Here is a 13377-nt window from a genome sequence, read left to right as displayed (position 1 = left end):
ACAGGGTCTACATTATTGCATAGCGTATCAGCAACTTCGTGGCATATTGTAGAGTAATTAAATTACGACATCCATATGTGAAGTACATTGTGAAAAGGCTCTTCTTTCTCAAAGCAACCACAAATGACATTATCTTACCAGAATTATTATGTCACAAGCTGAAGATGGTTTAGATTGATCAAATTGTGAAGAACCATTCACGTGGGATCGATAATAACTTTGACTCTTCAGCTACTGAGATCCCATTACAAAACACACACACTTTTTTAGCTGTAACGTAATTAAAGTTTACTCGAAATTAAAATTAAGGGAAATATGTTGTTTATATACACAAAGTTTGATTGGTTAACTACAGGTAGCTTGGAAGAAATGCAAAAGCCCCAAACTAATGTACGCTCACCACTTATTTTCTTGCTCCTTAAAGAAGGGAAAAATAATGCACAGGGTACACCTTAGATTTATTTATTTATTTATTTTTATAAGATTTAGAATATGTAAGGTTCATGTGCGCTGTTTTAAGTGCCGAAATCGGTGCCCTGAGTGAATGTATGAAAAAATTAATAAAATCAAAAGTTACTGACAACTAAAAATTTATATTACGATTAGGTCCCAGCAAGGGCCATAGTGATGCGCGCCAATTTTATTCACAGTTTTAGAGCATTTTTAGGTGAGAGGATGAATGAGGCGGGATCCCGTCAAAAGTATCGTTTCAGTGGTTAGTTATACAAACTGTATATTGTTAATTAGAAATTAAAAGTTCAAAAAGTTCAGAGTTTAAATACATATAACTTGTAAGGAGATCTAAATAAAGAATGTAATTGAAGAAAAATATGTTATTTATTATTAAACAAGATTAATTATTACCTACTATTTTTAAAGCTTTTGTACTGGATAAAATAAAGTAACAATCAATCGGTGAATGAACTTAAACTGACAATATTTCTGTGGCTTAGTGCAAGAAGTACCAATGGCAAAAATGAGTTAAAGTCTGTTTTGATATATAAACCATCAGAATTTTTCTTGTAAGAAGTGTCAAAGTCAAATTCAAAGTAGTAACTGAGATATTGAAAGTTACTAGTGCCAATGTCAAAATTTAGCATCAATATCTTTTTTTGTCAGAACAACCAAATAGGACATAGACTCGTAATCCTAAAGTAATATTTGAGATAAAAGTACCAATGTCAACATTGGCACTTATTGAATTAAATTTTTTTCTGTCTAATCTATATTGGCTGCACTGCAATGATATGTTTTACCGCTTTTTTATTCTGTTTCCCGCCTACCAAAGCTGATTTCCTTAACCTCAAGCGCTTCATCAGTTTAGTGCTCCAAAATTTCGCTTGCAAGTTTGGAATTTTAACTTTCATTTAATTTTTTTTTAGTAGTGGTTATTATTATTAGTGATATGTATTCAAGAAGCAAGAAGATTTTATCGCTATGCCAAGAAAGGAATGAAATAAGTATGCTTCTTTTTCTTATACCATTTTACTGAATTAATTTACTTGTAACTTTTTTGTTTTTAATCTTTTATTGAAATTACTTGTAACTTATTTAGAAATTTCGCTTTATTAATTTTTCTAATTAATAAATCTTAACTATTTGTAGTTTTTGCCAAAAGTAATTTTTTTTTTTTTAATTTAAACAGGACACGAAAGAGCTATATTGCCTTCAACTTCGATTAAAGAAAAAGAATGTATACCACATCAAAGTGATATTTCATCAGATTCTGATATATATATGAAAAAATAATAAGGAAAAACAAATATCGGTGCTCACAAAAAAGCAAAGAACTGGGAAAGGAGAGAAAGCAAAAAAATTATGTAGCGGAAAGAAAAAGCAGAAAGAAGAAGAAATTACTCGAAAACGGAGGCGCGATAGTTCACAATGGGAAAGAAATGTTCGCAAGTCAGCAAAAATTCAAGGTTTGGAATACACATCTACTGCAGGCGAAACTGTTCCTGCCTAAGCGTTGAAACCACCCTGCTCTTGTAGGCGCAATTGTTCTATGAAGATTATTGAAGAACAAAGAAATAAAATTTTTCAAGAATTTTACAAATTATCGGGCAATTCACAGAATCAATTTATTGCCCAGAGAATTGAAGAAGTAGATAAAGTGGTGCAAAGGATTTGGAAGCCTGGCAAATCAAAAAGTCGTCGAAATTTTACGAAGAAGTATTTCTTATCTGACAATAATGGGAACAGAATCCAAATATGCCAATTGATGTTCTGTTAAATAATGATTATATCCTTCGCAAAATTAACACTTCCGGACAAAGTGTGGAGTGGGCGAAAGTAAAATAGATTAAATATAAAGCTGATTCACCGGGTAAAATGTTTTACAAGAATACCTTTAAAAAAGAAGAACCCTTCCACGTTCTACAATTAAGCAGGACACCCCGAAGCAAACCATTTCCATCCAAATCTTCCATCACACAATTACCCCTATTAATAAGTTTCCCATTCCTTTGCCTCGGAAAAAAGTTTCAGATCTGAAATTTTTATCAACATTTCTGAGCGACACTAGCAAGACATTTTATCAGTCGTTAGCTAATAGCGAAGAAACTGAAGATATTTTACCTGGTGAAAGAAGTGACGGAAGAATTTAAATAAAATGATCATTTAAATGTAACAATAACATCGTTTTATGTTTGTACAAATAATAAAAAATCAATTCATGCTCGTATATAAAAAAAAGTTTGCTTTATAGTCTATGTCTAAAAAATAAAAAATAAAAATTTCTAGTAAAGGTGCCAATGTCAGGAGATTTCCCATTATTATCCAACATTTTCCGACAAAACACTGTCAATAGTTTGCATTCGAAATTATTTCAATAGGTACATAATTAGGAGTGACTAGGATTTTTGTACTATTTGTTATATACAAGTGAATACTAACGTCTATTTTCAACTCCAAATTTCTCAAAACCAGAAATATTGACTTTGGCACTTCTTGCACTAAGCCACAGATTTATCTTCCAACTGCTGCACTAAACTTGCACCTAAATCTGATGCAAAAAAAAGAAAATCAAAAAAGTAAAAAAACAATTCAAATCTTACTAAAAAATTCTTCAAAGAATGTTTTCAGATTATTTCAAAAAACTAAGTGAAACAATTGGTCAGCCAATTTTTTATTAAAGTGTGCATGTTTAAGGTCTAAATTTATTGATGACCATAAATCTGTTTCAACCATAAAACGTGAAATATTAGCTGAAAACATGGCTGAAACCGACATCTCTACAACTGAACTGGACGTTCGCAAATTTATTGTTCACCCCTGCAGATAAGTGCCCTAGCAAGTGAGATGTTTTCTTTTTTTTGTTGGGGACAAATCAGTTTCACATACTTGTTACTGTTGAAAATAATATTGATGTTTGAAATATTAATGTAAATTAATGTTCAGATAATTATAGTTTATAGGTAAATATATCCTAACTTTTATACCTCCTAACACTTTCTGTGATTTATACTTGAGATACTTGAATCAGATCGCGAATATTGTTTCTTTTTGTCCCCAAGCGAAACTTACTTGAGCAATCAAATCAAATTTAACTCATCAAGTTTTTACTATTTACTCATTTGCTCCGTTTAACGCATTTATCATATTGGTGATACCTATGAAAAGAATTCTTGATTTGGTTCTCTTAAAACATTCCAATCGAAAGTTTAGAATTTTTTTTATCATTTCGATTCGTTTCATCATTTTCTTAAGACCGACTTTTCATTTATTCGACCCCGCAAACACCCGGGTAGTAGCGACCCCTCGGGTTACCACAGCACAGTCCACTATGCACACTCAGTAGAACAGTAGACGTACACTTACATATGCCACACAATTAAAAGGGTACAAATACCTTCTGTAAGAAGCGATCCTTCTAGGAAAGCTTTAAAGTCAGGCGTAGAGGCTTAAAAGTGGCAATCGCACTACTACGCTAAGGGATGTGGGCCAACTTCTAACATCCTCGAAAATTAAAAGATTAAAAATAGCCACTTTTAATCTAGCGGTCCTTTTGGAAAACCTCTACACGTGGGGTAGAAGAGGCAATCGACTAAGAAATATCCAATAATTTTACAAGGTTCAGTTTTGACATCCTAAATCTGTATTTTTCTCTTGAAAAATTTATTGATTAGAAAAATTTATTTTTCAAGATTCTTGATTCTAGTATTGATCTTTTTTATACCTTTGTTTATCACCCTTTGGATTTATACATATAGAACCTAAAAACTGTTTGGTTCTCAAAAAACCAGATAAAATTGATCTTGAGGAGTTTTCACATTCTAGAACAAAATGTAAGTTAGAAACTAAACATTGATATTCTATTATTTATTGAAAATAGCATAAATATTTCTGTCATTAATCGTTAAAAAAACTCTTCTAACATTAACAATTATAAAACTATTTTTATGCAATCCATTATTCTAAATAATTGAAATAAATCCATTATTTATATTTTATATGCTTTTGGCACCATTACAGTCTCTTTGACAGTTGATTGTACCACAAAACGCAGGTTGTGAATTCCCTTCACTAACTGACAGCTAGTCTAAACTCTCCTTCTTACAACGCTAGTGTCTAAATGCTGCAGGGCATTTTCTTTTCCACTTTACTCCTTATTGTCTTTCATGCTTTCTTTTTCATTTACCTCAACTATATTGGAAATCGTTTACCGTTATTTCATTGATTAAAGTATTGTTTTTTTGTGTTTAAATGCTGAAATTTTCCTTATTTTTTAAGGTCTCTCATATTGGAAGATATAATGTTACTAAGTTAATACTTATTCTTCATTTATTGAACAAAAGTTAATGCACGTGAATGTAAACCAACCATTCATTTTAAATATTAAAATAATAAAAAAAAAAAACAAGCAAAACTCTGCCCTAATTTTCACTTTACAATCACATACATTAAATTGAAAGTGTTTACACAAACTATGAACTTTGATTGGCATTTAAGAATAGACAATTTGGTAAAATCGTATGATAAGAAAGAAATCTGTCTGTTTGATGATTAAGTTTTGTCATTTCATTTATTCAGTTTTCTTAAGCATCTACCTTAATTTTTTTAATCACTTATCTTTTCTCAACTCGAAAACTCTCAGAAATAATTTGAGACACGATATTGATTGGGTATTTTAGGTGACGGTAACTACCTGAACTCAACTGGAGAATGTTACGATCAATTTTCTTTGGAAGTTTTGCGTAATAATACTACAAGTACTAACATACATTTAACATGTTCATCTTTATGCAACTGATTACTTAAAACCTCTAATTGAAACACATTTCTGTTTTAGGTCTGTACGAAGTTCCTGCCGGTGTAATAGTATTACTATCAGTATTCTATGGCACGATATCTGTGGTGGCAGTTGGCGGAAATTTTCTGGTTATGTGGATTGTGGCCACTAGTAGACGCATGCAGAATGTTACTAACTGTTTTATAGCAAATCTAGCCTTGGCTGATATAGTTATCGGCCTATTCGCTATACCATTTCAAGTAAGTGATAAAATGTTTTTCATTTAACTTGCAGCTCACATACATATGAAAATTATATAATTCATCAATTCATTATTCTACAGTTAATTTAATTTGTTTAATTATGTTCAGAGTTTCAAAGATAATTGTTATTAGTTTTTACGTGCAGCACTTCTTGTGGAAAAAAATTAACTACATTAACGCTTTAATTTTAGTTTAGTGTTACAGACAGATCTAAATTCAAAAAAGATATTGTAAAAAACTAATTTGTATTAGATTTATTTTTAATCAACAAATATTTATTGTTTTAGTTGTACCGATTTAATTTTGGGTTGGGCAGCTTAAGCAGAAGAGCATTTTAAATCCAACTTTTTCAAATATATGTAAATTAAATTTCAGCTTATTAATTAAATATCAAAATAGAATTAAATTAGTTTTAATTTTTGCGAATTAACTCTTCTTGAGCTTTCTTTGAAAGAAGAACAGAGTATAAAACAAGAAAAACCGCAAAAATACTGAAATTGAATCAACTTAATAACCAGTGTAGTGTTTTGTGTAAAACAGATGAAAGTGAAAAATCCCCAGTTTGAGATTCGCGAGCATTTTTTATTTGTTTAAAAATTTTGAATAGTAATGTACGTGCTTCTTCCACATCCACAACCCTATATTTAATAAACCTGTCTGAAAAGTAAGCTTTATTTTAGGTTGCTTGATTGACTTTTACATATCAGTAATTTTAATGGGTTTACTCCTGGTCGTTTATTTTATTTATGAAAATCTTTTAAGATTTTTTTTTTTTTAATGATTAAAATAGTTATGACCCCATAAAGAAATGCAAACCATCGAGAAAAAGGTTCTCACCCATGTCCCTCCATAACTTTCTCTAAATGCAATTCTGTAAATCTTAAATTATGTATCCAATTTGGAAAAATATTTAGAACTCTTGTTTTCGTACAAGAATTCTTTTAATGTTGGCATTGCAATGTAAAATAATTTTGATAAAAAATTGTTTATTAAAGATGTTTAACATATGTAAATGTGATACTGTAACCACTCAACTTTTAGTGAAACTATTTTGTAAAAGATCCTTAAATAGTTAATCTCGTGCAACAATGTTTTCAAATACAAATAGGTAATAACAGGTGGACAGTAGCAGCTTCAAAGTTGCAAAGTGACCACGAGCTGAATGTCAAAGAAAATTGTTCTCTTAAACCTATCCTCAGTAGTCACAGAACTTCTGGGATATTCTATGTAAAGGTCATAGGCACCACTCCTTGATAACTCAAGCCGATTAACCTCGACAAACGTTTATTTAGGAAAACGTTTCTTTCTCTTTTCTTCCTCGCAGTTAAATCCAAAATGATATTTGCCTAAATAGCCAGTAAAAAATTCTATTTCCAAAAAATCCGCTAGATAGCATACGCTGTACATATAGCTCAAATAGGAGTCAGTTACATTCATTTTATTTTATATCTCACTCAATTATTTTATTTTAGCTTCCATTCTTGCTTAAATAAGTCCGTTTCCGCAAGTTTATTTTACAACAACCCTCCCATTCCACCGCTGAGTGATCCTTCTTGAGACAGCCTTAAGGATAATTTTAAAATATGTCAAAACTACCTTAACAACTTCAAGTTTCGTTTATCTGCCTCCCACTTTAGGTTTCCACCCTAATCTGTAGAAACTAGAATCTGGATGTACAACAAGACGAATTGATTCACTACTTTTTCCTTGATTTTTTTCCCAAATTATTTGTAAAAATTTTGTACAATTCAATATGACCATTGGACAGTCAGATAAGAGTTCTTGTATAAGAAACTTTATGTACCATGTTTGATAAAACATGATTGTCAAAAAACTTTTATAGAGAAATACCAGACTTAACTTTCTGTTTGTTGTACTCCTGATGTTTATCTGCAATCAGTTAGTAATCCCCTCTTCATAATCAGCCACCTTAGCCTTTAAAACTTGAGACGACTGGGCCATTTTATTTATTTATTTATTTTGTTTCCGGCGCATCGACGCCAATGGACATTAGCGCCATTTAATTTTTTTATTTACAGATTTATTATTACTGAGTAATAAAACTAAAATTCACTTGAGGAATGACAAACTAATTTAAATGCCAAATAAATGACAAGCTTCTCGCTTTTTTTTTTATATTATACTTTTGGTACTTTAGAAAGGAACTTCACAGTTATATGAGTTGAAAGTTAAATAATGTAAGTTCGATCCAGTGTTAGACACTAGGGAAAAGTTCTTTGTACCGAACAACAAATATATTACATGGTGAAATACACACATTCTTCTTCTATAAAAGCTCCACCTTACCTAACAGACCTACGATCTTATCCTCCAGGATCAATTGAACCCATTTTCTTGAAATAATGAGTTCTTACAAAACATATAATGATCCTACGGAACCGTACTTCAGGCCATGAGTTCCTAACATCTTTGTACTTTGACTACCTATCACACACTTTAATTATCTCAGATGTGTTTTTCTTTAAATGTATAACACTAAACTATTGTGAATGAATTTTTTTTTTTTTTTGCATTGCATTGAAAATATTAAAATAAAAAAGAATGTTTCTTTAACATAAGCCGAATACAATAAATTTAAAGGAAATGTTTTGCAGCAAATCTAATGAGAATCTGTATTCTAAGGATAAGTGTATATTCCTACTAAAACACAATCCAGTAATAAATTGTAGTTTTTAAAATTATTTCTTACTGGAAGGTCAAATTGGTCGCGATTGGAATGTTGGAAGTCCGAAAAACAAAATGGTTCAAAATATGCTTCATCTAGCATTATAATTACACAAAGCTCAAACGGACTGGGCTTTGAACTTTTTTTTTTTTTTAAACTGCTCGGCATTTCAATTGCATTAAATTGAATTTAGGAAACATTATAAACGAGATTTCATGATATGAAGTAGAGAACTATAGCACTCTATGTTTACATCTACAAACGCTAAATTTTACAAAGAAGAATTTTAAATTATAAAGATGTAGTGCTCCGAAGCGTACAGACAAATAAAAACTTGCCCAAAAGAGAAGCCTTATTCTCTAATTACTGCTTCTCAACATACAACTTGCGCATTTTTTAGTAATTTGCCGTTTTATAATATGCGTAATAAAATTTCAAAATAAAAATAAAAGACAAAATGCAAAAATAGTATCTTGAGTTTTTTGATCGATTTGTGCAACTCACATGTGATTTCCATAATTGTTGGTATTTTAGGTTCAAATTAATGAGTTTTTTAATTTTTAATTAGCTTCAGAAGCTCCCCAATATGTATTTGAAAAAAGTTTAAAGAGAAGAAATTAGCTGGATGGTTAACGATGGTTACTGCATTCCAACGGGATCGTATCCAGCTGCTGGCCCTACGAGAGAACACTGTCCGGAGGCTGACAGTAGTCTGGAAAAAGCTCCGGGCGCCAACAATGTCAGATGTTGTAAAATTTAAAAAAAAAATTCATTATTGTAACGATTACTAATAGTTTTGCAGTGAGAGTAAGAATTTAAAATAATGCACTTAGTGCACAAGACGTAGAGTAGACGATGTTTCGAGATAAATAATATCCCAAAATAGAGAACTCCCGCAAGATTTGAATCGAATTTAATGTCGCTTAAATTACAATAAAATCACAAAATAAGATTGTACGTATTGCAAGGAATAGACAGAAATTAACTGTCTGAAAGATGTTAGATTCTCAGTATTGGAGCCTTGAGGTGAAAGAAGGATTTGCAAAGTAAACTGCCAACTGCTTGTCGTTATATGGAGTCAGTGTACCGTCAAAATTGACTTCCACCAATTGCACTCTCCTCTTTAACTCTGCATCTCACTACCTTTGATTTACACCTAGAAAAGAACATTTGTCTATATAAACGATGGATGAAGTGTGCTCGCACAATCCTATTCTTGCTGAAGTAATACTATAAGTTGATATGTTTATAAATTTATTCAGAGATATTTTTTTAATAGTGTGGTTCAGTCCATTTTAAGTTTAAAGCGCCACTAGAATTAAAACGATTTAAGAGTAAAGAATGACATGTCTGCAGCTGAGGTTGAACGTTTATCATGTTTTTAGCCGTATTCCTACAAAATCTATACCCAGATATTGATCGTTTATAGATTTAGAAGTAAAGCTGAAACTTTATCACATTCTGCTCATATTATGCCCATGGCATTACAAAATTTGGGCAGACCTCTTAGACTCATCTGTCTATCCGGTACATGAGTTGTGGGCCAACTTTCTGCACTGCGATTGTGATTTGTAAATGTGAGACATTTACATCATTTTTTTCGCTATTCAGTGAATCTGCTACTCGTTTCAGTTAGATTGCAGTTGTTATGTTCTTATATCTTTTTTTTTTTTTTTTTAATTATTTATGAACATGAAAAACACATTTTATCATTATGAATTAAATGGTAAAGAATTCATTAAAATCAGTGCAATAGGAAGAGAGATATAAAGGTTTGAAATTTGAGGGAGTTTGAAAACTTCCAAAATTAAACCATTTTTGCCTATTTTCTCGAAATCTATTGAATCTGTGTTGTTGCAAAAAAAAATTACAGTTATAAAGGAGGATTTTTCTCAGATTATAAAGAAAATTTGGGAATTTTATCTTTTATAGAAAAAGAGACAAAAATTGTCAAAGTTGGGTGTTATTCAACGTTACGCTTTTTTGTACACTTTTTGACGATCAACCCTTATTTAATTTAGTTCTATTAAATAAGGGCAAGTTCAAAGCTACCAGTAGCAAGTAAGGCGGACATAATTGTATGAGCCTTGCCTTTTTTTTTGTCGGCTGGCTTTCTTGCATCGAGGTAGGGTTGTCCTTCGCTGTATTAGACCTACTGACTCGGTCGATACCACATATTAGCCAAAAGGTTGTCTAGTTTGTTGGGTAGGGAAGATTAATAACTTACGTACATACTGGACCCAACATAAAACCCATCAGTAACCAATTATTGTAATAATAACAATTTTGTGGCGCTAATAACCATAGACGTATATAATAATAATAATAATTTTGTAATAAATTTGAATACGTCAAAATTGTCGGGTTCAGAAAGGCTGAAGGTGCATAGGCGAAAGGAGTGTTCATAATATGAAGAAAAAATACAGCCATGGTTCGTAAAGTTACAGAAAAGTACATGAATTTAAGATTGTCGCCGAGTAAATCTTCTTTAGATGTTAAAGAGAGAAGCTCCAAAACAAAATTTGCTTTGAACATTTTTAATATTCACATATATGCTTTGTAGCCTAATTACAAATTCATAAGTTGTCTTCTGAGAGGTTATACCTTACTGAGGTAGAGTTATACAAGACTTTTACAGTCTAGATTTACTATTCATTATTAAAATAGAGTTTATTCTGTCTAAGAACATGCGATTTCTTTTCCTTTATTTAGAAATGACTCATATTTACACTACACTCAGGAGAGGTGAGACTATATACTTAAGATACTTGTGAAATATATGTTTAGATCTTTGAACTTGTCCCTCCTTCAGGCAACTATCCATTTAGTTTGTATTATTAAAAAATTGTTTTTTAGGAGTGGCAACTGATATTAATTAAGACAAATGAGTAATTGAATGTATTAAATAAAACCTTACATTAGGTTTAAAAGAGTGGCAAAAATAACATATATATTTTTTACATTGTCTAAAAGTTTAAGAAGTAACCATTTGAATTTTCTAAATTAGATGACATAACTACTATCATATTACTTTTACAACTTCTTAACTACCAATAATGCCTCACAGCTAAAGACTAGGGAAATTTTGATTTGAATCCAATTTAATGAACAAAAAACAAAAATAATTACCTAATATATTTCTTAAAATTCACGCAAATCCCTCCTGATCTTGCAGAACTATATTCGTTGGCTCTAATTTACATAGAAGAGTCTAACTAGTGCAAGATGACAGCTTTCTGCATCCTAACTGTCGGTACAGTACAGTCCTGTTCTGTTAGACTTCGGTAAGTACCTACACCAGACTTCACTAGCGGAATGATTTCTACGACCATTACTCATTCTTTAAGGCTGTTACCTCGATTGCCTGTGGCCTGCCCTTTGCCAGCTTCTCTTGGTTTGTGGTGTTAAGATTAGCGGCCGCTGTCACGCCAATACGACTAAATAAACGTGACCCTGATTCTTATCACAGTACATTAATCACCAATTTTTTTTCAGGCAGGGCACAACGCCCACCTATCAAATTAGGAATTATGGACGAGGGGCGAAAGCTCATAATTTTACTATTATTAATTAATTGTTCAAAAAGAAAAATTATCTCTAAGCGAACTCATTACCAATCCCCAGTTATAACCTTTTTCCGTCCCACAATGACTACTCGTAACAGCATGGCTCGTGAGATGAACCCAACCCTAATATATCTGATTTCCATCATCCTGTGCTACCTCATCTAAATGTGCTATCTCACTAGTAGTATAGCTTATGTGGACAGCTTTAATCTCTACTGCAGTTCTCTACGGAATAACTTCGACTTATTATTATTTATATTTAAATACGAGATATAGGGTGTTGTAGGGTTGTAGGATGTTACATTTTACTAAAATTTTAATTTAAATATCTCATTTCGTATTGTTCTAAATCTATTAAAATTGTACTCAATTATAACAAATACCTAGCTCTACAATTGAAAGCAATTTTATCATTTGAAATGAAATAATTAAGGAGATATTTGTTCATATTTGAATTTTCCTTGCGAATTCGACGGAAAATGTCTTCAGCCATGTGCGATTTATATTTCTTCCATAACTCTGTTGGAGACGAAGGAGAGCAGGCGGTCAATACGATTGCAAACAATTCACGAATTTTATTAGGATGTGACGTTATTAATGTATGCATCCAATTAACTGTCATTCTCCAATAAATTCAGAGCTTGATATGCACTACGGAAAGTGGCATGTGTAACGCCGTTAACAATTCTCAATTGCTGGAAGATGTTGGACCGGGCACATTTACCAATAGCATGTGAAGAAAGAAGCATTCATCTTCTTGATTGAGATGCACGGTGTACAGAATGCCTATCGCAGTTTCTTTAAATACGCCAGGTTGTCCGTCGACTCGCTCTCCTCGTTTCCGTCGTTCAAATGAGTTTCTATTCGCGTTCCAAATATAATACGTAGGCACTTCCGAATGCAGCAGTGTTTTCGCAAATGCGTTATTCTGACATAACGTGAAGAAAGCAGTTAACGTTGTAGCCGGTGCATTCACGGCTATTGGTTGCACATTGAAATCTATGAACATTCAATTTAACAATGCAATCGGAAACATTGAAATGGAACTGTAAAATGTTTAGTATAGTGTGGGTTGCTTTTACGTCCAACACATGGCGTTGTTTAAAAAAAAACAAAAAACATGCTTTTACCTGCCACAGGTGTGGCATATAAAACCACGCGCTTATTCGTATGCAAAGTTGTGTCAAAATTTCAAAGCAATTGGTGAAGAACTTTCGGAGATTTAAGATTTTGAACAAACACAGTGCACTCAGCTGTTTGCAGATAGGGTTCTCTTGTTACAGAAAACACAGACCATCACCAGATATGGCGTTGGAATGAAGCGACACCATCTCCTATTCCCTAGGCAATGCAGTAGCCACTAGTAGGTAGCCAGGCTGGGGATTCCACCCTGCCCTTTCCCACCTGCTCCTATCCCCTTGCAGGGTTGCCTGCAAGAGTCCTGGGTTACTGAATCTCTGTAATTCAGGCAATGGTAGATAGTTATTTTCATCAGCCTGGACAAAAGTTGGTCACTTACCGAGAGAAAGTAATCTCTCATCTCGAAATAGACTTTTGAGATAACCGTCAGGTATTACGCCAGCTTGACATATTGATAATCAATTCTCATTAGATGGCAACCCTTCGTTTTGG

At 32.2% G+C, this 13377-nt stretch overlaps 1 protein-coding gene across 4 annotated transcripts in view; it reads left to right on the top strand.

The window, feature by feature from the left end:
- The window catches only part of LOC141456829 (RYamide receptor-like), a 110082-nt gene that overhangs the window by 85470 nt on the left and 11235 nt on the right, over positions 1-13377 (top strand). For 3 of the 4 annotated variants that reach the window (XM_074133124.1, XM_074133132.1, XM_074133143.1), the window contains one exon: positions 5291-5490. In XM_074133124.1, the coding sequence (XP_073989225.1) occupies positions 5291-5490 (200 nt within the window). Of the gene's footprint in view, positions 1-5191; positions 5211-5290; positions 5491-13377 lie in introns of those variants that run through there. The other variant, XM_074133153.1, reaches the window with a different exon arrangement.

The sequence above is a fragment of the Rhodnius prolixus genome, unplaced genomic scaffold, assembly GCF_049639745.1.
Source record: "Rhodnius prolixus isolate KJV_2025 unplaced genomic scaffold, Rpr scaffold_1, whole genome shotgun sequence".
Classification (NCBI taxonomy): Eukaryota; Metazoa; Arthropoda; class Insecta; order Hemiptera; family Reduviidae; genus Rhodnius; species Rhodnius prolixus.
Note: the sequence above shows the minus strand (reverse complement) of the source record. Positions and strands in the feature narration are given on the sequence as shown.